Source organism: Tupaia chinensis, unplaced genomic scaffold (assembly GCF_000334495.1).
Source record: "Tupaia chinensis unplaced genomic scaffold, TupChi_1.0 Scaffold000402_1, whole genome shotgun sequence".
Taxonomy (NCBI): Eukaryota; Metazoa; Chordata; class Mammalia; order Scandentia; family Tupaiidae; genus Tupaia; species Tupaia belangeri.
The window spans coordinates 5,267,586-5,292,821 of NW_006159904.1; the positions used below are offsets into that span (position 1 = coordinate 5,267,586).

The window sequence follows — 25,236 nt, forward strand, 5'->3', positions numbered from 1 at the left end:
AACCTATCAAAAAAAAAGAGTTTTGGGTGCTGGTCCATAAGCACCCTAAGGCTCACAAACATATCATGAGTAAGTATTTTTTGCCTGTTCTGCCTGTTTCTATCTAGATCCTAAACAGAAAAAAAAAAAGTTATATACAGAAGTTGATAGGCTGTTGTGTACACTTTGTATTTTCATAACCATTCCAAAATTGTTTTCCCACTCAGATAACAGAAAGTCAATTCACTTATTATTGGCATTCTGTCTAGAGGACACTGACAAGGCTGTTAAAAACATTCTTATCTCTGTCAAAAAAATAAAAAATATAGACAATAAAATCAGATATTGTGGGAGAAATTATGTTCTTTTCTGGCAAGAAGTGCAAGGTACAAAAGTAAGTCACAAATGAGAAATCCTGAAGAGACATGACATGGTAAGAACAACTTTGAATTCTTGAGTAATACCTGCAAATAAGCCTCTGGTGTATGTGTGTGTGTGTTTGTGTGTGTGTGCATTTAGTGGAAATAAAAGAAGGATGCAAAGTATAAACAATAATGATTATTGGAAGAAAGGATGTTTTCCTTCCTTTTTCCCATCCTCTCTACCATTCTGGTCACTGTTGATTAAACTTGGGAAGTGAGAGAGGAATGTGTGTAGTGATAGCAATACCTCATTAACAAAAGCATATATAGACTGAATATTTTGAAATGTAATGTATTTTTGGTTTATTGAGCAGGATGTACTTTGAATCTAGTTTTCAGTGATCAAAAACAACAGCAGCTTTATAAATACATGAACTGAATGATAATCACTATATTAGAATCCACATTATTATAGAAGTATATAGTGCAGGTTTCCCAATTTTAGTTTCTCAGAAGGACTAAGGACTATTCAAACTGTTAAATTTTTGCATACGTCTATGACACCCCTAGTTCTTTTCTCTCTTGACTTAACCAAAGTGTTAAGCATGACTGTCACGACTTTGGAAGTTAAAGTGCATGCATGCTAAAAATTCTGATTCGACTACACACAAGCAGGTTTAAATACAAATCCACCAGTTATTTGATAGATGGTTGTCTCAGCAGATTTACTATTACACTTATATATTTATTATTATAACCATAATTCACTCTATAAAACTAAATAACAAAGGAAAAGTCTAAAATGTTACAAGTAACTGAATAACAGCTACTCAGAACCAATGATTGATACCACAGAGTTTTTCAAATTATAAACTTATCTCCCACAGTCTTCTATATGGAAATTACAAATTCTTTCACTGGCTATGTTAAAGTTACCTGTGTTTTAAAAAATCTATCTCAATTAATTTATGAGTTTTTTTGTTATCCAAGTTTTAATTACTTTTTCTATAAAACTGTATTTCACAGTAAATAATATCATTGACAAGTCAATATATACTTTCAAAATAACCAGCAGAGAAAATTTTAAAAGTATACAGCAAAATTTAAAGTTGAATGTTGAAGGTAGTACTAGCAGATGGCATAATGGTTATGTTGCTGGACTCCTGTGTAGTCAACTGTGGTTCGAGTCCCAGTCTGGCAACTTAAAACTTAAACAGGGCACATGTATGTGTATGCTCAAGCTACTGAGAGGAGAATGAAGGAGAAGGGATTGCAGCATGACCATTCCCCCAGGAGGTGATTTCTCACTTTCTGTCTCTGTCTCACATACGCCCTATAGCTAAATAAATAAATAAATAATTTAAAAACTCCAAAAAACAGTTAAAGGTGGTAAATATGTTTATATCCTAAATTTACTTATTACATACTATATACATACTTTTAAAGAATTATACTTTACCCTACAAAGATGTATAATGATTATATATAAATCATAAATTACAATGAATAAGTAAATAAATAAAATTTTTTAATTATTTGAATCTAAGGAGAAAGACAACTTAGCTCAATGGGAGATCTAGTTTTCTAGAAAGAATTTGAAAGTCAATGTCTAGAAAACTATTTTCTCATGGATAATTCTAAGATTGAATTTTACAAATCTCAAACTCTCTATAGCATTTCTCTCTCTCTCTCTCTGCCTCTCAATATATATTAAGACATCACCTTTCATTGTTGGCTCCACAGGTTACTGATTTCAATTCATTAGGGTCAGTGCAAAAGGATTGAAACACATATAATAAGAAATCACATAAATTAATACACTTATTATTAGGAGGAGGTTGAACTGCCTACAATTACTCTGTGTATCACCAATTTGTTATTGTTGAAAAGTTCTTAAGTCAGTCAGTTACTCAGGATCTGGTATTTCCTTTTATTCTAGGAATAACCTTTTGTATGTTTGTAAGAAAATTTTTAGGTCTCCCAAAAGGGTTTAAAGAATCAAGATCTAAAAACAGTTCTTTCTTACTAGAAACATCTAGGATAGTCTTTTGAGGTTAAATTTGCTTCAAATTCAGCTTTAGTTTATGGGTACCCATTGTTCTTGCTCCTTTTAGTTTTGCCACCTTCATCCTATTCATGAATCATGGAAGTCTTTTCTGCCTCTCAGAAAGGGTCAAGTAAGTAACTGCAAGTTGATACTGAGATTCCATCCAATGTGGTAGTGGTTTTAAGGAACCAGCCTCCCATGTGGCAGAGCTCTTGAGGGTAAAGGATAGATATAGGATCTATTAGCTCTTTCTTTCCACTGTGGGCTCCTCTACACCCCATTCACTGATATTACTTCCTTGATTCCAAATATGATTCTTTCTTTTCTTGACCCACTGTCCTAAAGTCTCACATTTAGGCATAGTTTCCTAAGGATTTTTGCTGGTAGTTACTTAAGGTAACTAAGGATAAGTGCCTATGAGTAAGAAGTGCCCTTATGACCAGTTCTTATTTTTTTCCATGTAGATCCAAGAAGTAAGTTATCTACAGAAGCTTATAGTCCATTATGGAAACCTGTTATTGCCACAGATGCTCCCAATATCTTCCACCACTCAGGTCAGATAAGTCAACTCACTTCTTGCTGCAATCATTCCCAGAAGATAATGCAGAAACTGTGGGATCATCCATAACTCTGCCAAAATGTAAAAAGGATAAAAAGAAAATTAAAAGACATAATGTTTAGGAAGGTTATCAAGTTATTTTCTTAATAGGATTTTAGGAATAAAAAGTAAAATTACAAGTAACTGTGATCAGAAGTAAAGACATAGTTTCAGGGTACTACACAGGAATTTTTTTTTCTTTTTTTTGGATAGGTTTTTGCTATAGGGTGCATGCGCTCACCAGAAAGACAGAGAGAAACAGAGAAACAGAAAAGAAGAAATCACCCCTGGGATGGGATGGTCACGCCACAATCCCTTCTCCTCCATTCTCCTCTTGGGATCTTAGGCACGCACACACACGTGTCCAGCATGAGTTTAAGCCACCAGGTCTGGGACTGGAACCGTGGTCGACTACATGGGAGTCCAGCGACATAGCCATTATGCTAACTGCTGGTGCCTACATTGGAACTTCTGAGACAGACTCAGCTGTGTGTGTGAGTGTGTGTGTACTATAAAGAAAAGAAAAGAAAGTAGCCAGAGCATTCATGATTATACACCCTTTTACCATTCCATTTGCTCTATCATTCAGGTCACTCTGGAATCAATTTGAGAAACATGAGCTACCTGAGAGTGCAGGGATGGGGACATGGATGTAAGTAGTAGGTGACAAAAGGATACAGAAGGAAAAGAGAGAGAAGAAAACACTGGAACAATGAATATTCCAATATGAAGGGTCAGTGATAACCTAAGTTATGTTTAAAAGGTTTTATGAACTGGTCCAGCCATAGTGGCACAGCTGGTAGGGCACTGCTGTGTGATGCAGGAACCACACAGTTGGCCCAGATTTGGACACATGATTGGCCTGAAATGTCAGGCATATACATGTATGCACATCACAGCCAAATTGGTAAAAATCAAAGACAACTACAACATTCTAAAAAGGCAAGAAAGAAACAATAAGTTACTTATAGAGATTTTACTATTAGGCTAATATCTGACCTCTCAACTGAAACAATGCAGGCTAGCTTTGCACAGTGACAGTATCACAGCCAATGAGGTTTATTGGAGGCACGATTATTGCTAATTGAAACAATGCAGGCTAGGAAAGAATAAAAAGACATATTTGAAACTCTTGTTTTTCAGAGGTTTTTGCCTTAGGGTATGTACACTTGCTGGAGAGAGAGAGAGACAGACATACTGAGAGGGAAAGTGAGAAATAACCCCCCAGGGGGGATGACCATGCAACAATCCCTTCTCCTTCATTCTCCTTCTGGGATCTTGGGCACACATACACATGTGATCGGCGTTACTTTCAAGCCACTGAGTCCAGGACTCAAACTGCAGTCTGCCATGTGGAAGTCCAGCAATGTAACTGCTACACCATCTGTTGGTCCCATATTTGAAACTCGTAAAGAAAAAAAATTCCAGCCAAGAATACTCTACCCAGCAAGACTGTACTTCATATTAAAAGGGAAAATAAAATCACTTGCAGATAAACAAAAACTGAAAGAATCTATCAACACAAGTTTGGCTCTCCAGGAAATACTCAAGAGAATACCACGTTAGGAAAACAAAAGAGAGAGAAACAGAAATAAAAGAACATATTATAGGGGGCTAGCAAGTGGCATGGTGGTTAAGGGCATTAGACTCTCATATGGACAACTGTGCTTCAAGTCCTGACCTGGCGGCTTGCTTGCTCTCTCTCTCTCTCTCTCTCTTTCTCTCCCCCTCCTTCCCTCCCTCCCCCTCTACCTCTCCCTCCACCCCTCCCACATGTTACAACAAGAAAAAAAATGACTAACAAATGACAGGAATAATGTCACATTTATCAATAATGACACTGAATACAAATGAATTAAATTCTCTAATTAAGACATGAATGACTGAGTGGATAAAAATACAGGAAACTTTTATCTGTTGTATACAAAAAACACACCTCACTGATAAGACTATACAAAGACTGATACTGAAGGGCTAGAAAAAAATAATTTCATACAAATAGAAACCAAAAAAAAAAAAAAAAAAAAAAGGCCAGAGGAGAGAACCAGATATCAAAAAAAAAAAGGCCAGAGTAGTGATACTGATATCAGACAAAATAGACTTCAATGTGAAAATGGTTAAAAGAGACCACTACAGTGATCATTCGAAAAGGAGTAATTCTAAAAGGATTAATTCACCAAATTCTAAAAAGAAAAATTCACTAAAAAGACATAACAATATAAATATCTACACACCTCACACTAGTGCAGTCAAATACATAAGAGAAAGATTTCTAGATCTAAAATGAGAGATAGATTGCAAATACTAATCATGAAACTTTTACCCGACATCTACTAAACATACATCCTCTCATGGAGTATTTTCAAAGAGTGACCACTTAATAAGACACAAAAAAAGCCTCTAAAAATTTAAACGTATAAAAACTATACCCAGAATCTTCTCCAATCACAATAGAATTAAACTTGAAATCAATCACATAAAGAGCCCTCAAAAATACACAAAATATGGAAACTAAACAACCTACTACTGAATGACCAAACTGTTGAAGGAATCAAAACTCAAATCAGAAAATTCATTGAAGCCAACAGTAATAAACACACAACTCTTCCACGACCTTTGGGACACAGCAAATGCAGTCATAAAAGGGAAATGCTCCCAAGAAAAAAATAGAAAGATGGCAAATAATTAACTTGGCATCATATCTGAAGGAACTGGAAAAGAAACAAGAGCAAAAATATCAGAAGAGAAGAAATAAAGATTACAGCTGAAATAAATAAAATAGGCATTTGAGCTGTGAGCTATTCCTTTCAGGGATTAAGACTACTGAAGGTTTTCTGCTGAGACTTCACCCTCCAGACCCTAGTTTAGAGAGCAGAGAGGCAAAAGTGCAGGCCTTCTGAGAAGACTCCTGAATTTGAGCTAGGAACTATTCCTTTAAGGAACTAAGACTATTAAAGATTTTCCACTAAGACTTCACCCTACATACCCTAATCTAGAGAGTGAAAAGGCAAAAGTGAAGGACTTCTGAGAAAACACCTGCATTTGCGCTGTGAATTATTCCTTTCAGGGACTACTGAAGATTTTCTTCTGAGACTTCACCCTCCAGATCCCAATCTAGAGAATGCTTCCAAACAGTGAATGTCTAGACAGGTCTAAGTGAACAGTAGTCATGCATATGAATACTATTAGGGTCAGAATATTCCTCAGTTCTCACTGAATCTGCTGCACAATGGGAGAAAAGGGAACTGCAGAGAGATTGCAGATCACCTCCTGCTGCACACCTCTGAACGCTCAGATTGAACTTTAAGAAATTAGGAAGAAATTTATAGCCCATCAGATGACTGGAAATCACCATAGAAGCACAAGAAATATGAGAAACCAAGGAACCTCTCTCCTGAGGGAAAAGAGAAACTCTTCTTCATCCCTTGAGAACTTCCTGGAAATCTGGTCTGGTGTTGGTAAATTCTTTCAGGTTTTGTTTATCTGAGAATGTTTTGTCTTTTCTTCCAATATGAAGGATAATCTTGCTGGGTACAGTATTCTTGGTTGAAATTGCTTTTCCCTTAACACTTTGAATATATTTTCCCATTCTTACCTCGCTCACATTGTTTCCAATGAGAGGTCTGCTGCTTGCCTGATGGGATATCCTTTGTAGGTAACTTGACGTTTCTCTCCTGATAATCTTAGTATCTTGTCTTTGTCTGTGGTTTTGGTCAATCTGGCTATAATGTGTCTTGGAGAAGATCTTCTTGGGTTGATTCTATTTGGGGTCCATTGTACTTCTTGGGAATAGATCTTAGAATACATCTCCAGGTTTGTAAAGTTTTCTTGCAGGATTTCATGGAATACATTATCAATGCCCTTATGAGTCTCTTTGCCTTCTGGGATACCAATTATCCAGATGTTTGGACATTTGATGGTATCTAGTAATTCTCATATATTATTCTCATTTTTGGCGCAATTTTCTTAGTCTTAGTGGTGGATTTTTCTAGGCCAGCAAGTCTATCTTCTACATCTGAGATTCAATTTTTGGTATGATCTAGTCTGCTTTTAATACTTTCAAGGGAGGTTTTGACTTCCTGTACTATAGCCTTCATCTCTAACAGTTCCATTTGATTCTTCTTGATAGTGTGTATTTCCTCTTTTAGATCTTGAAAGAATTTCCTCACCTCCTGGAACTTGTCAGCTCCTTTCTCCTGAATCTTCTGCAGTTCTTTGCCTCGTTTCTCTTCCATCTCTCTTAGCTTTGTCCCTATGAATATTCTAAATTCTTTATCTAACATTCCTGTGAGTTTCATTGTACTGTCTGAGGATAAAGAGGAGTTATTCTTTTCCCTTGAAGAAGAGGCACTTTCTTGCTTTCCCATATTTCTTGTTACCCAGTGGTGATTTCTAGTCATCTGATGAGTAGTACGTTTCTTCCTAATTCTGGAAGTTCAATCTGAGTGTTCAGAGGTGTGCAGGAGGAGGTAATCTGCAATCTCTCTTTTGTTCCATTTTTCACTCTTTGTGTACCAGATTCAGTGGGAATTGAGGAATAGTCTAACCCTAATCATATTCAGATGCTTTGATCCTGTTTACTTTGACCTGTCTAGACACTTAGTGCATAGAGGCCACTAGAAATGAATCTGGAGGCAGAAGTCTCAGCAAAAAAATATTCATTTTTAGTCAATGAAAGCAATATTTCACAGCTTAAGTTCAGTATCTATCTCTGCATTTTTAAAATTTTTGTTCATTAAAGCTAAAACTGCTCTTTTTGAAATTAAAAAAATTTAAATACCTATTTAAAGACTGCAGTAAGCTATATAGACTCAGCTAGATGCTATTTTATAGGATATTCATTCTACTCAAGGAGTTTCATGCCTAAAGTCAGACATGTGTTCACAGACATGTATATATCAGCTGAACTTGCTATTCAAAGTATTTAGATTAATTAAGATATTTTGTGAATCAATAAAATGAGGGGGGAGGAATTGAAACCAACAGTATATATCAGAAACAGTGCAGGAGGAGGGTGGGAAATGGAGGGTGGGAAATAGGTGAAAAACAGGGAATAAAAAAGTATATATATAAGAAACAAGAAATGGAAAATTATTTGTTGGTGATAACATATATGATTAAGCCAATAAACAGTGTATTTTGCATGGGAAATCACATTTGTATGCTGTGATGATGTTCAGTGAATGAATGCAAAATAAATAAATTTAAAATGAAATAGAGATTGAAAGAATTATACAAAAAATAAGCAAAATGAAAAGCTAATTTTTTGAGAGGATAAACAAAATAGACAAACCACTAGGTAGACTAATAAATAATAAAAAAGGAAAGAAAAAGAAACCAGATAAAGTCAGTGATGAAGCTGGTAATATTACAATATATATTGCAATATATACCAATATTACAATATATGATATATGAAAAATACCAAAAAAGAGAATACTGCAAGTGATGATAAGCCAACAAACTAGAAAAACCTAGATGAGATTGAAAAATTCCTTGACATGTGCAGGTTACCCAGACTATATCAAAAAGAAGTAGAAGACTTTAATAGACCAGTAATAAGCATGAAATTTAATCAGTAATAAAGAATCTCCCAACTAGGAAAATTCCAGGTCCCAGAGGCTTCATTTCAGAATTCTACAAAAATTTTAAAAATGTGCTAATTCAAACTCTCCTCCAACTTTTTCTAAAGGTAAAACAAACAAACAAACAAACAAAAAACCCCAACTCTCCCAAACTCATTATATGAAATCTTCATCACCTTGATACTGAAAGCAGGCAATAGCTACAAGGAATGTGAGTTCACAAGCCAACATAATTAGATACCTGAGGAACACAACTACTAAAAAAGAAATACAACAAACTAAACAGCATATATCACCTGTAGTAGAACAACTGGAACACATTGACCAAGATTTTTAAATGATCATGAGAAATACACTCAGGATATGAGGATATTTCAAGGTGTTGAAACATGAAATGAGAATAAGAAGACAAAAAAAAAAAAGAGCAAGAAGAAATTATTAGAGGTAGACATATAATTGAAAAATTATAGTTGTTGAGGGATAAACAGTAGCTTGGATACATATAAAAGGCAAATAAACTTAAAGTTGGAGATTGAGACACTCTCCCAGAAAATATTAATAGTAGAAAAGAATAAACAGAGAGAGCATACCAAAGAAAAACTAAGTAATGTGGAGGAAAAAAATATATCTAACATCTAGATTGTGGAAAACTAAGAAGAAATTTTTAAAAAATGAGAGAGAGACATTTGAGAAAAAACATACAGATTAAATTCTCAGAATCAGAGAATAACACAGAAGCAGTACTTGACAAGTTAGGCATTACCCCAATATTTCAGAAATATGACCTAAGTACTACCCTTGAGATAGTTACTATTAATACCCCATCTTCAGAATGAGGCAATAGAAGTACAAACAGGTTAAGTTCCTTGGCAAGATTCACACTGTATTAGCTGTAGAAATGGAATTTAAACCAGTTTACACTCTTAACTACTGGGCTTGTCTTTGACTTTATAAAAGCGTCTTAATTTCTTCTTAAGTCAAAAATTTAGCATTGTTATAAAATGCTAATAAGAAAAAAATCACAATCTAAATCCACAATCAGACATTTTTAAAGATCAAAGTGCAGCAATTATATTAGGCGAGTATCAACTAGAGGTATAATGTTCAATCTTTAGGCGGAGTGACCAAAGTGGCTAACTAAAAACACCCTCCATGGCATCTCTCTGGGGAGAAAAGCCCAAAAGGTAGAATAAATGCCAACACTTCCACCACAGGAGTAAGGTGAGAGTGAAAAAAGCATAAGAAAAGATGGTGGGAGCTTCTAGAACACTGAATCTCTACTTGAAAAAAGTAAAGAGAGAGTCAATCATCTGAACTGAGGTGCCAGAGCCCTTCCCAATCACAGGGGGAGTGAGAGGAATACTTCTCTGAAATTTTGAGTTCCATTCTCTCACCTCAGATCCCAGAACTCCCCACTTGCAGAATAGCAATGAAACTGGTACTGAGCTAACACACATCATATATGAATGTTAGGCAAAAAAACAAAACAAGAGGAAATTTTATGTGTTAAAGTATAATTGAGAAATAACACTTCAGAGAAAACAGTGGACCTCTCGAGTCCCAAAAGCTCAGTGCCGTCTTGAAAACCAAACAGCAGGTATAGTTCAGGTTATGATCAGAACCAGGGAATCTGTCATCTTCATAGCTATGCAAGAATAGAAGACACAACACAGAAAAGAAAAAGCCATGTCTGATCAGCAGAAACAGGGTGAACACTGCCAAGGAGTGAAGACCACTGGACCCACATCACAGCAGAGATCAAGAACTCTGTGCATCTCGGGGGATCTGGGGGAATGCCCCAGGTCGGGCTGTCTGAGTTGCTCGCGTCGCTCCACCCAGCTGGGCTGTGTGTGCAGGGCCTGTCTCTCCATCTTCGAGATGGCCGAGCAGTGGGACAAGGCCGTGAAGTACTACACCTTGGAAGAAATTCAAAAGCATAACCACAGCAAAAGCACCTGGGTGATCCTGCACCACAAGGTGTACGACTTGACCAAACTTCTGGAAGAGCATCCTGGTGGAGAAGAAGTCCTGAGGGAACAAGCTAGAGGGGACGCTACCAAAAACTTTGACGATGTGGGCCACTCTACAGATGCTCAGGAGCTGTCCAAGATGTACATCATCAGGGAGCTTCATCCAGATGACAGATCAAAGATAACCAAGCCTCCGGAAACTCTTATTACTACTCTTGAGTCAAATTCCAGCTGGTGGACCAACTGGCTGATCCCTGCTGTCTCCGCACTGGCTGTCGCCCTGATGTATCGCATCTACATGGCTGAAGACTAGTACCTTCTCAGAAGCCAGTGCGAGAAAAGACTGCTTTGGACAAGGGAGACTAGAAGTCAGTGTTCACTACTTCAACTGACAGAAACCTTCACCTGAAAAATGCTTTTAATATGTCTTTCCCCTTTCCTCCTTCATTAGAAACAAAACAAAAAGAACTGTTCTTTCTACTCTTGAACCTTTCAAGTGTGCCTTTTCATTCATCATTGATGAGACATCATTGATGTTTTTTCAGTATGTAATTTACTTATTATAAGCATGATCCTTTTAAAATATATCTGGCTTTTAAAACAAAAAAAAAAAAAGAAGAATTCTGTGCATCTCAAGCACTCCCACGAGAACATGGTGTACAACAGCACTCATCCCCACAACAGAGAAGGAATCTGGATATTTTTCTCTGACTGGCAGGCAGGCTCATATTCTTCCTTTCTTCAGACTCAAGATATAGAGAGGTGCTACCTACCTCAACTGAGGTGACCCACAAAACAGATTTTTTCTGGACCTCCCTGAACTGCAAGTGTGGGCAAAGAAAAGGGAAAGGGCACCTGGCAGAGAGGAGAATCCCCTCTGAGTCAGAGAAAGACAGGGCACAACTACAACAACCACCTGATCCTGGAGTGCACGATCCACCAACCTAACTCCTAGCATGAGTCTGCTCAATCCAAGCCACCATAAATCTGTGACTTTTGTAGGTCATAGACTCTAGGTAGATCTTCACAGATAGGTTTGCCTCTGGCCCCTCTTGGATGACCTTACCAGGGTCACATTCAGGCTATGTGGGTCATCCTGCCCCCAGGCATTCCATGCAACCTGCACAGGACTTGCTTCTTGGGTCCAACATCTTGCTCAGGATACATTTGGTCCTAAGGGCTATTCAACCCCTGGGAATCACAGGTAGGCCCAGCAGACTCCCTTGGACAGATACATGTGGTTCAAAATATTTAGCTTGCCCCTGGTTCCTTCTGGATGACACTGACAGAGCCATATTTGGGCCTTAAAGGATGTTCCATCCTTTGCTCATTCCACACAGGCCACAAGGAACTTGCTTTTTGGGTCTCACAGATAGACTTGCCTCCATCCCCTCCTGGACAACTCTACCAGAGCCCATTCAGGTCCTGAGGCCTTTATTTATTTATTATTTATTTACTTTATTTTGACCGGGGTGGGGGGAGATAGAGAGAGAGAGTAAGAGAGGCACACACACACACAGAGAGAGAGAGAGAGAGAGAGAGAGAGAAAGTGAAAAAGTAAGCCACTAGGTCCAGGACTTGAACTGCAGTCAGCCATGTGGAAGTCCAGCATCCCTAACCATTACACCACCCTAAATAAAACAATTCTTAAAAAAAAAATTAAATAAAATTACAAGAGAGAAGCATTAAGTTACTTATAAAGTACACCCTATCAAACTAATCCCAGACTTCTTAGCAAAAACTATGCAAGCAAAGAGAGAATATAGAAAGACAATTCAAAACCACAATCTCACAACTGGACACGTCATCTAGGGAATAAACCAAAACAAAACCAAAAAAAAACATAGAGACACAGGAACTAAATGATACTATCAACCAAATAAACCTGATAGACATTTAAAGAACATTTTACCCAACAACTACAAAATACATATTTTTCTCAGCCCTACACAGAACATTCTTGAGAACTGACCACATAATAGGGTACCAAACAAGCCTTTATGAATTTAAAAGAATAGAAACCACATTTAGCATTTTTATCTAACCACAATGGAATTAAACTTGAAATAAACAACAAAAATAACTTTTGAAATATTGAAATAGATGGAAACTAAATAGTTTACTACTGAAGAACACAGAAACTACTGAAGAAATTAGGAATTAGATTTAAAATTTTGTTGAAACAGGGACCAGTAGGTGGTATTGTGGTTAAGGCACTGGACACTCCCACAGGGCCAACCGTGATTCAAGTCCCAAGTGTGGTGGCTTGCTTTCTCACTTTCTCTCTCTCTCTCTCTGTATGTGTGTGACTGACGCTCTGTGTGTGTGTGTGTGTGTGTGTGTGTGTGTGTGTGTCTGGTCAAATTAAATGAATGAATAAATAAAATAAAATAAATAATTCTTTAAAATTTTTGTTGTTGAAACGAAGGATAATAAAAATACAACTCTCCCAAATATTTGGGACACAGTGAAAGGAATCCTAAAAGGGAAGTTTACAGAAGAAAATTTTAGTGCTCACTAGAAAAATGGTAAAAATAAATAAATAGCTAAAGATACATCTGAAGGAACTGAAAGAGCAAGAACAACAACATCACCAACCCTGAAAGTACTAGAAGAAAAGAAACAATAAATATTACAGCAGAGATAAATAAAATAGGGGATAAAAGAATACACACAAAAAAAACAACAAAACAAAAAGTTATTTTTTGAGAGGATAAACAAATCAACAAAGCATTAGCTAGACTAGGAAAAATATAGAAATGATTCAGATAAACAAAATCAAAAATGAAAAAGATGACAGTGAGGCCAGGAGGTGGCATAGTGATTACATCACTGGACTCCCACAAGACTGACTACCTTTTGAGTTCTGGACCCAGTGACTTGAAACTCACACTGAGCAAATGTGCATGTGTGCCCAAGATCCCAGAAGGAAAATGGAGGAGAAGAGATTGTGGTATTCCCCCTCACCCCCCACAGGAGTAATTTTTCACTTTCTCTCTTATTGTGTCTGTCTGTCTCTCTCTCTGGCAAGAGTACGTGCAATAAGTCAAAAGCCTCTTTAAAAAAATAAAAGAAAGAAATAAAGAAAGAGAGAAAAAGATGAAAGCACAACAGATATCACAGAAATACAATAGATCATTAGGTAATATTTCAAATTGTTAACTATATGTTAACAAGTTGAAAAATCCAGAAAAGATGGTCAGGGACCAGCAGATGGTATAACAGTTACATTGCTGGACTCCGACATAGTCAACCACAGTTCAAGTCCCAGACCTGGCAGCTTAAAACTCATGCCAGATATGTGTGCATGCATGCCCAAAATCCTGAGAGGAGAATGAAGGAGAAGGGACTGCAATGTGGTCATCTCCTCTCGGGAAGAGGGTGATTTCTCACTTTCTGTCTCTGTCTCTCTGGTGAGCTCACACACCCTATAGTAAAATAATTCTGGAAAAAAAAAAAAAGAACAAGTGTCTAGACAATGCAGTATACCTAGTTTGAACCAAGAAGGAATAGAAAGCCTGAATATACCAAAAACAAGCAATAAAATTGAATCAGTAATAAATGGTGTCCTAACAAACAGAACCGAGGTCCTAATGGCTTCACTTCTAAATTCTACAAAATATTTAAACAATAATTAATACTAGTTATCCTCAGAATATGTCTTAAGATCCAAATTGAAGAAATCCTCCCTAATTCATTTTGTGAAATTATTATTGCCTTGATAGCAAGAGGAGACAAGAACACATTTAAAAAAAGAAAACTACAGACCAATGTCTTGTATATCTATGATGCAAAAATCCTCAACAAAATACTAGCAAACCAAACATAATAGCACATCAAAAAGATTATACATCATAAACAAGTAGGTTTTATCCCAGGGATACAGGATGGTTCGACATACACAAAAGAATAAATGTAATACATCACTTTAACAAAAGGAAAAATATGATCAAATCCATTGATGCAGGAGAAGCATCTGATAAAATACAACATTCCTTCATGATTATGAATCAACAATGTAAGTATAGATTGCCATACTGCAATCCCTTCTCCTCCATTCTCTCGGAATTTTTGCATGCACGCCTAGTGTGAGTTTTAAGCCACCTGGTCTGGGACTTGAACCTAGGTCAACTACATGGGAGTCCAGTGACACAACCATTATGCCATCTGCTGGTCACAGAAGGTACTTTCTTAACACAATAAAATTCATATCTAACAACTCCTTAGTTAACACCATGCTCAATGGGGAAAAGATGAAAGCATTCCCACTAAAAACTGGAACATAGGGGAACCAGCAGTTAGCGTAATGGCTATGTTGCTGGACTCCCACGTAGTCGACCGCGGTTCGTGTCCCGGACCCGGTGGCTTAAATCTCACGCCGGGCGCGTGTGCGTGCGTGCCCAAGATCCTGAGAGGAGAATGAAGGAGAAGGGATTGCGGCGTGACCATCCCCCCTGGGGGGTGATTTCTCGCTTTCTGTCTCTATGTCTCTCTCTGTCTGTCTGGCGAGCGCACGCGCCCTACAGTGAAAATCTCTCCAAAAAAAAAAACTGGAACATAGCAACTTTGTCCATTTTTACCTCTCCTTTTCAACATAGTATTACAAGTCCCAACCAAATGTAACCAGACAAGAGTGTGAAATAAAAGAATTTGAGGGACCAGGAGTTGGTATAATGGCTATGTTGCTGGACTCCCATGTAGTCGACTGTGGTTTGAGTCCTGGACCTGGTGGCTTAAATTCACACCAGGAACATGTGCGTTCATGCCCAAGATCCTGAGAGGAGAATGGAGAAGAAAGGATTGCAGCTGGGCATCCCCACTGGGGGGTGATTTCTTGCTTCCTGTCTCTCTGTCTTTCTGGCAAGCATACACGCCCTATAGCAAAAAAACTCTCAAAAAAAGGTATTTGAATAGAAAATGAAAAAGTTAAATTGTCCTTTTATGCAGAAAATATGATGATACACATAGACATTCCTAAAGAATCCACACACACACATCCTCAAAAACACCTCCTAGAAATGATAAGTGAATTTAGTAAAATTACAAGATACAAAATCAATATACGAAAATCTATAGTATTTTATACACCAACAATGAGTAGACTGAGGCAGAATAGAAGAAAGCAATCCCATTTACAAGAGCCACATGCACACACAAAAATACCTAGGAATAAATCTAACCAAAGACATAAAAAAATCTCTACAATGAACATAGCTAGGAAAACCTAATGAGAGAAATTGAAAAAGATACTAAAAACTGGTTCAACATACACAAAAGAATAAATGTAATATATCACTTTAAAAAAAGGAAAAATATGATGAAATCAGTTGATGCAAGGAGAAGCATTTGATAAAATAAAGCATTCCTTCATGATTATGACTCAACAATATAAGTATAAATTGCCATACTACAATCTGTTCTCCTCCATTCTCCTCTTGGGATTTTGAACATGCATGCACACATGCCTGGTGTGAGCTTTAAGCCACTGGACTCAAGACTTGAACCGTGGTCAACTACATGAGAGTCCAGTGACATAACCATTATGCCATCTGGAAAGACATCCCTTATTCTAGGATTGAAAGATTTGATAACTAAAATATTGATAGTACCCAAAGTAATGTATAAATTTGACACAATTTCTAGCAAACTACCAGTGACATCTTCACAAAAATAATAATGATAAAAATAATAAAGTTTGTCTAGAATTATGAAAGATCCCATATCACCAATACAATACCATGTAGAAAGAATAAAGTTAGAGGCATCTAACTCCCTGATCTCAAAATATATTACAAAGTTGTATAATCAAAACAGCAGGGTCAGCAAGTGGTATGGTAGTTAAGATGCTGGACTCCCATTCCTGGATGTGGTGGCTTGCTTTCTCACTTTCCCTCTCTCTCTCTGTCTCTCTCTGGTGAATGCATGTGCCTTATAGCAAATTTTTAAAAAATAAATAATAATGATAATAATAATAAATAAAATTATATAAATAATTACTTTTTAAATAATCAAAATAGTAGGATATTGGCACAAAAACAAATACAGACCAATAGAACACAACAGAAAATCCAGGTTGTATGCATCAGGTGAACAATCTTTAAAGCATATTGTACTTGAACTAAACTTAACATTTTGCTGAAAACTTAAATTTTTTTTTCTATTTCCAGAACTAAAATACCAAGGGCAAATATAGAATGCAGATTTCACAGGACTGATAAAATTGCACAGGACTGTAGATTTCATAAATATAAGGATTCAAGACTAGAAATGCTGATCCATACCTAATATGTTCTCTGTGTGACTTTCTTGCTAATTAGAGGAATATTAATAGGTGTTTCGAGAACATTGGAGCATCCTTCTAGAACTTGAAAGGTTCTTTTCATGGACCCTCAGCCCAGGCCAAGCAGATATGTTAACTTTTTTTTTTTCTCTTCTGATTCTTTATTTATTTATTTATTTATTTTTGGAGAGATTTTCGCTATAGGACACATGTGCTCGCCAGACAGACAGAGAGACAGAAAGCGAGAAATCACCCCCCAGGGGGGATGGCCATGCCACAGTCCCTTCTCCTCCATTCTCCTCTCAGGATCTTGGGCACGCACACACACACACCTGGCATGAGTTTTAAGCCACCGGGTCCAGGACACAAACTGCAGTTGACTACATGGGAGTCCAGTGACAGTCATTATGCTAACTGCTGGTCCCTAGATATGTTAATCTTAACTCCAATCTTTCTTTCTAAATATGCCTTAGAAGAAAAATATTTCTACTTTATATAAAATGAAGATATTTATAGGTATCTGCTGCTTTTCTACAGGAAGACCAACAGGATTAACTGTACAGAATACATGCATAAATCATTTCCAGGAAAAATGTTCAGACCACCAAATAAGTAAGCATTTGAGTTTTTCACTTAGGCAACCCTATTGAATGATTACTGGATTTCCCAGATGGCTCCTACTGAAGAAGAAGACAGGCAAATACTCAAATTACTCTTCAGATTCAGGTGGCAATATAGGACTGCTAAGCAAGTTGCTTGAGCATTAATCTACAAATGGTGGACAAGACATTTATAGATATCATCTGAACTCCTTTCAGAGAGACTATTGTACGAAGTCTGAAATAATACCTTGATAAACTGCTTGGGAGCACAATGTATTTTCCCCATGAGACTGTCTGCTAAGGAAGGTAAACGTTGTAAAATATCCTAAACTAAATAACTTAAATATGCATATTTTTTATGTACTTTTGAAAGATAAGAGTAGTCACAACAGAAGTTTAGGGTAATTCTTGTACCTTAAAAGAGCTACATCTTGGAGCCAGCAGATGGTGTGGTGATTAAGGTGCTGGACTCCCACATGACAGACCATGGTTTGAGTTCAAGACCTGGTGGCTTGCTTTCTCACTTTTCCTTTCCCTCTCTCTCTCTCTCTCTCTCATCAAATAAAGAAAAAAAAATAACAATTGTGTGTGTGTTTCAATCTAGTTAAGTTAAAAAAAATGATAATAACAAATAAAATTCAATAAATAATTCTCTCTAAAAAAAAAAAAAGAGCTACATCTCGATAATCGTGCTGCCAGGTTCTGATGAAAGTAGATCTCAGACTGAATCTGTCACATATACAGATATTTAAAAAACATCCAGCAGTAAGCAGGCACAAATAGTTCATAATCTCCTTTGGGCTCTCTCTCCTGTTAGGTGCTCTTAGGGTCACCTTGCATAAAAGGTTTATTCCCAACAAATTCCTGATAATCCAGAGGCCAAAATCATCTTACAGCAGTGACTGAAGAGAGTACCATATAGGGTCCAAGCATCAGCTATTATCTCTAAGGGTGTACATTACCACTCACATTTTTATATCCTGTTTAGAGTAGGCCACTTCTAAATCCTTTAGCTTATTCGTAGACCTTATATTTTCATACAATTCTAACATCCATCATGTTTATTTGTAAACCACTGATCTCATTAACAAAAATTCAATTGTGACCTTCACTGTGGTAATTAACATTTTAGGTGTTAATCTAGAAGGAGCAACTGAAGCCCTTGTGGTGGTCATCTCTGTAAACCAGCTTTCTGGTACAAATATTAGCTCATCATCCCTGAACAGAGCACCCATCGTTAGGGAAAATCAGCCTCTCTTATGAGAAAAGCTTAAAGTGACTAATGCATGCTTATTATCACACTGCCTAAACTGTGGTGGTTTTAAAGAATTACAGGCATAAAAATAGGTTTTTAAATGGTGAGTTTACAAAGTCTCATTTGCATAGTTTATATTTATTATAAAAGAAGTTACGCATGTATTCTCTCTAATTCATTAACTAAGGTTGTGAATTATGTTTAAAATTCAGTGCAATTGAATCAAATCACTTACTTATTTCTTCTTAACAGCAAGAGAAATTTACTTTTTAATTTTTGCATGTTGTCTTAAGGTTGAATTTAATCCACAATCTAAGAAAAGGAAAAACACATATGGATTTTACACACAATTTGTTTAAATAACATATAATATCCCTCCAACTAGAAAGAAAGTCACACAGAGAACTTATTAGGTATGGATCAGAATTTCTAATTTCTAATCCACAAATTTAGGAAATCTACAATACTGTGCAATTTTAACAATCATGTGAAATATGCACTCTGTATTTATCCTTTGGTATTTTAGTTCTGAAAATAGAAAAAAAGTTTTTGAATGTTCAACAAAATTTAATTTTAGTTCAAGATGCTTTAAAGATTGTCCCCTTGAAACATAAGACTCAGAGTGTGAAACAAAACCTATTTCAAGCCAATTTTACATCATCATAGTGATATGGCATTTTACCCTGAAATACTCTGTAGAATAAATAAAAGTGGGAGAGAAAAGAGATGTGCCCCTCAACATTTCATAGAGGTGATTTATGTCATGCAATAAAAATTAGAAGCCACTGGAAAATAAAGACACTGCCAATTAAAATACATTGCTAAGTTTATAAACAATAACATAATGTCCCCACTGAGGCATCCAGAAATATGCTATAAGCCCCTGAACTCTTGGCAAGGAAAGAGAAATGAAAACAAGTATTTCTTTTTAAAAATAAAAATAATAGACCAACTTTTTGGCATAAATGTTAATTTTGTGTTTTGGGCTTGGGTCATAACCATCTGAAAATTCCATACTTTTAAGGGGAAAAGCAAGCACAAACCCCAAAGTTCTCAGTTACTGCCTAATCCGAAGATGTGTCCCAGGTACATTTTTGAATAATGAATCAAGATAGGCCCCAAGCAGAGCCGGAGTTCTGGGAATACCCTCTATGTGCAAAGCTCCAACCATCATACCTGCAGGCAGGACTACTTTTGTTGAGGCCTCTGCAGCTTAGAAAAAAATGGGAGTAGCAGGCTGTGGCAGGGTGGGGTGGGCGGAGGGGGGACACACATGTCTCAAGTCTCATGATTTGGATGCAGAAATTCACCCTAAGGGGTGCAAACTTTACTTGAGATGCTGATAGCAGTTTCTTTTCCTTTCTGCCTTTCAGAATAATAGCTTTTCTTCTTTCTTCCTTCTTTTTTTTTTCTTCTTTCTTTCTTTCATTTTTAATTTCCCCAAATCAAGTCAAGTCTTCACCCAATTCCTGGCCAGCAACAAGGTTACTGCTAGCTGGCCCTGCATCCTCTAGATGTCCCCTGGTCCCTAAGGGTAAGGGAATCTGGGAGAGCTTCAGGAGGGAAGAGAAATTTAATCAATGCTCCCTCTAGCTGGGCACAAGGCAAATATTCCTATATACAGGCTCCAAGGACCCCTCAGTCAACCTCCTTACATCTCTCAGTTGTTCCTCTAAAATTTATCTTTATATTAGCCAACACAGAGAACAGAGGATGGATGGGATTACTTACCCAGCAACCTCACCCCTGGTCTTTACCTAGTGCTGAGAATAAACCATTATTTGAATAAGAACTCGGTGTCCATGGGAACCTCAAACAAAGGATTCCTAGTAGTCATGAAATCTTTGTGGGGAATAGAATGACCTTGGCCCTAAATTAAAGAGACCTAAAAACATGGGACCAGCAGTTAGTGTAATGGCTATGTCGCTAGACTCCAACGTAGTCGACCGTGGTTTGCGTCCTGGACCTGGTGGCTTAAAACTCACGCCGGGCACATGTGCGTGTGTGCCCAAAATCCCGAGAGGAGAATGGAGGAGAAGGGATTGCGGCGTGGCCATCACCCCTGGGGTGGTGGTTTCTCACTTTCTCTCTCTCTGTCTGTCTGATGAGCACACGCACCCTATAGCGAAAACCTCTCCAAAAAAAAAAAAAAAAAAAGACCTTGTTCTTAGAGATTGAGGGGGAGTACGGGTGTACCAAGATTAAAGACCTCAAGATAATAATCTCAGAGCAGAGAATGTCTCCCTTACTATTTTTTCTCTTGAATCCAGTAGAGGTGATTCTTATTTATTCTGATGAAGGTTACATTGAGCTTTTGGCTTCCACTATTGGTTGGAAGGAATGACTAGAGGGCTAAATGTTTTCTAGCCAATATTAAATTGGACTGAAATAGGCAAGACCAATAGTCAGGACTCAGGAAGGGGGTGAAATTTCATTTATTCAAGTTACGATTTCACAGAATTGAGAGGAAACAAACAGTTGCAAATTAAAATAAATCCATAATCCTGGATAGTAAATCTAAAAGATGAAAACAAATGCCAAAGCTTTTAAAAGCTTTAAAATGTAGATGAAGGGACCAGTGGGTGGCGTAATGATTACATCACTGGACTCCCACGTAGTTGACTGCTTGAGTCCAGAACCTGGCGGTTTAAAACTCACACCAGGTACATGTGCATGCATGCCCAAAAGTCCCAAGAGAAGTGATTGCAGCGTGGCCATCCCCCCTGGGGGGGGCGGTATTTCTCACTTTCTCTCTGTCTCTCTGCGTCTCTGGCAAGTGCACACACCCTATAGCAAAAAATATCTCAAAAAAAAAAAAAGTAGATGAAGCATTAAAAATTTCTGTGTGGAGGGGTTAGCAGGTGACATGGTGGTTAAGAGTGCTGGACTCCCACATGGCCAAACATGGTTTAAGTCCTGGACCAGGAGGCTTGCTTTCTCTCTTTCTCTCTCTCTTACTCCACTCTCTTGCACGCTCTCTCTCTCTCTGGTCAAATTAAAATAAATTAATAAACAAAAGTTAAATAAAATAATTCTTTAAAAAATTTATGTGAAAATTAAAATATAAAAATTACCGCAAGAAGAGGAATACATAAAGATCCATTTGCCAGTATGTGTTGGTACATGATCTGATGCTGAGTAAATGGTCACAGTTGAAGACATGGAAAGAAATATTAAACTCACATTTTTTTAGTATTTTTGTAAAGCATTCTATAAGATACAAAAATAAATAAAACATAGTCACTGACTTCAGTGACAGGTTAATAATTTTCAGAACTGAAGACATAGAAAGCAGCTTTTGGAGGGGACCTTCTTTCCTAAAGGATGATAAACTATTGAGGAATAAATAATGAGTAATTTGGGGGTGGTAGAGTATTAAGGAATAAAGTCAACTGATGTTGCACATACAGAGTAGTTGCTGGGTTGTTGAAGTAATATTTGTTGAGATACTTTGTACAACAGGTGGAATGGGATGTAGCAATACTAAAGAAAACTCATTTATGATAATTTTTCCTTCACAGGAGCACAGTGAGTTGGATGGACCATGCTTCTCCTTGTACAACCAGACAAACTGGTGCAACCAGTATGCCCAGTTCAAGATGGTGACCCCAAATCTCTATGTTCACATACAGTGGGTACTTATATTCACTTGTGATCAATGTGTATACAAGTCATGTGCAGGGATGACCTGACAACACATATGAAGTCAACAATTTAAGAGCTTCATGATTGTTCTGGATCATCTCCTTTGCTGCTTTTTACTTACTTTTCCATACTTCTCCATTTATTCTGTCCGGGGAGAGTGATCTTTATATAGATTTTATCAATAATCTCCCTTGACCTCTGATCTCCACTTGAGTTCAGTTAGTGGGAGGCCCTGTGAGGAAGTCAGAAGTCAAGAGAGAGAAAAGTCAATGTACTCAAACCCCATGGACTCTCTCACCCAGAGTTTGATAGTGGCTATGACAGATTTATCCCTAAATATTTCTATTTTTTTCTATTTAATGTTTGTATTAAAGGAAAACAAAGCTTTATTAGCTGCTATGTGACTTGGAATATTCTTGAAGATGATGAGGTCCCCTGGACAGCAGTCCTCATCCACACCCAGCAATGAGAAACAGGATTCAGTTTGCAGGGCCAATCAAGAGCTGTTTTCTGGGAACCTTTGGTTCTGTTTTTGCTGGTGCTATTTTTTTTCCCTCTGGGATTTCTCCTGGGTCAGCAAGCTCCCACAGTCCAAGGTAAACAGCTTTTATCACTACTGCAGTGCTACCACTGTGGTCATCAGGGACACTCAAGTGGGTCACGTTTGGCTTTGGACATAACAGTTCCAGTGTTTATCTCAGTGACTGGCCTTTTTGGCATTTCCAATGTGTGTGGCCATCTCTGACTTCTAAGTCCCATTGACTTCAGCTGATGGTATGAAAAAATGTTTCCCCATTACTTGCTGGAGCTTAAGTCCTCAAAATATAGAAAGTAAGGCAGAGGTTTGGGTGTGGCCCCACAGCCTAGTGTTTGAGGGAGTTAGATGCCACATGGCTTACCATGACTTGAATCTTGGCCCTGGTGGCTTGTAAAACACTCTGGGTATACATGCATGTGTGCCCCAAATCCTGAAAGAATGGAGGAATGGGAGACTGGGGACTACAGTGTGACTATGCCCCTTTGTGGGGAGGGTTATTTCTATGTCTCTCTGGTGAGCACACACACCCTCTTGCAATTAAAGACTAAACTAATTAATTATAAAAGGGAAAAAAAAAACTTCCTTTTTTCTTTTTAGGTTTTTGCCATAGGACACATGCACTCTGTAGAAAGAGACAGAGGGAAAGTAAGAAATCACACCACAGGGAGGATGGCCATGGTGCAATAATCTCTTCTCCATTCTTGGTATTTTGGGCACACACACACACACACACACACACATACACACCCAGTATATCCCTAAATATTTCATAATTTTTAATAATATCATAAACAGTATTGTTCTTAAAATTTATTCTACAAATTATAACATGCTCAATTTTTATTTTTAGTCATGCCAAAATACTTTCTAATCCCTGCTTGATATGATCTTTGACTCATATACTGTTTATAAGTGTTTATTCTCTTTCCAAATATTTGGAGATTTTTCCAGAGGTTTTTTGTTTTTATTTATTTATTTATTGCTTACTATAGGGTGCATGCTCTCCTTAGAAAGACACAGAGAGAATGAGAGAGAAAGAAAATGAGAAAGCATTTCTCAGTGGAAGGATGACCACACCATCATCCCTCTGGCCTTAAATCTGAGTTCACACACACACCTCTCCTCTTCGCTCTTTGAGGACTCCAGGGAGCTTTGTGGCCCGGATCAGCTATTGTGGAAGTAGGTCCTCTGGATCTGGGTCCTGCAGAAAAGACAGTCCGGCATGCTTTCCCTCAGTCTGGGTGAAGAGGGCAGAGCCTTCTTCTGGCACTGAAGGAAGCCCTGTCCTTCAGACTAGTCCTGACCTTTTTAGAGCACTGGGCTCTTGGGGATGGAGGAAGGCAAACCCGCACGGTGGCAGCGTCTGAAGTGCCTTCTTGCTCATTTCATGTCTCACACAACCATACTAGGAAGGTATTCACAGATTTCCATAGAACCGAAGAAATCTGAGCCTTAGATTCTGCCACTCCTCTGGAGTTTCGATAAACAACCTTCAGTCTTATTTTATCTTATTATCACTATCTCCGTGGAGTTCCTGAAGTGAGGAGTTCCACAGGTTGGGCTCAACCTCAGAGAAGGCGTCCGAGCCCCCTGAGGCCAGGACTCTAGAGGGCCCGCAAGGTTCTGAGGCTGTTCCCCCGCGCTGTGGGGTAAGCCCTTTAGGCCCCACAGGCTGAGCGGTCTCTCCTGCCGCCAGAAAGCCCGCCTGGCCCTTACATGTAAGGTTATGTCCCAAACTCTTGCCTGAGAAAAATACTAAGGTGAAATTCGGTTTCCTCAGGTGATGTCTCCAGAAACCCGCGCCATGACACCTGACGGTGGCGCCCTGTGGCCCCGCCCCGGGCACGCTGGGCGGAGACTCCCAGAGATCCCTGCGCGGAGACTCCCAGGGATCCCTGCGCGGCGCTCAGCCCTAAGAGCTCCTTGAGCATCCCGCGTGTTGAGCCAGAGGCAGCGGTGAATGAGAGCCTGCGCAGTCCACGGAGGAGACAGATAACCAAACCGAAAGCTACCGCAGTGTGAAAACTGCTGGGACCAAGGAAGTAGGGAACGAAGGTCTCCCAGACACACATCTCTTTCAGAGGAAAGCAGGTATGAAATACAAGTCTCGTTAAGGGTTTGGTTCCCCTCGGATAGTTCTGGTTCCTCTGTGAAGTGAAGCTACTCCCTGCTGCTGGGAAGCTAAAGTTCAGGACAGCGGAGAAGGTTTGAAATGGTCCTGAGTAGTTTGGAAACAGTCAGTCTAGAAGACCATAGAAGACCATGATGTCAAACTCCGTGAGGCAAGCAGCTTTCTGGGTTTTAAGTACCGTGCCTGAGACGGGGCAGGGTTTTTTTTTTTTTTTTTTTTTTTTTTTTTTGGAATTTTTTCTTGT

At 38.1% G+C, this 25,236-nt stretch overlaps 1 protein-coding gene, 1 long non-coding RNA gene and 1 pseudogene across 2 annotated transcripts in view; 2 read left to right on the plus strand and 1 right to left on the minus strand.

The window, feature by feature from the left end:
* LOC114008834 (uncharacterized) overlaps nt 1–24,065 on the minus strand; it is an 89,870-nt gene extending 65,805 nt beyond the window's left edge. The window contains exons 1-3 of the mRNA XM_027774097.1: nt 23,979–24,065; nt 18,914–18,990; nt 2,962–3,018 (exon numbers count right to left, since the gene is read on the minus strand). Of these exons, the coding sequence (XP_027629898.1) occupies nt 2,962–3,018; nt 18,914–18,960 (104 nt within the window). The 5' untranslated portion in view covers nt 18,961–18,990; nt 23,979–24,065. The remainder of the gene's footprint in view (nt 1–2,961; nt 3,019–18,913; nt 18,991–23,978) is intronic.
* On the plus strand, nt 10,450–11,034 carry LOC102471152 (cytochrome b5 pseudogene; annotated as a pseudogene).
* Nucleotides 24,066–24,770: 705 nt separating the features above from the next.
* LOC102473163 (uncharacterized) overlaps nt 24,771–25,236 on the plus strand; it is a 40,359-nt gene continuing 39,893 nt past the window's right edge. The window contains exon 1 of the long non-coding RNA XR_335367.2: nt 24,771–24,952. This is a non-coding gene — a long non-coding RNA (uncharacterized LOC102473163). The remainder of the gene's footprint in view (nt 24,953–25,236) is intronic.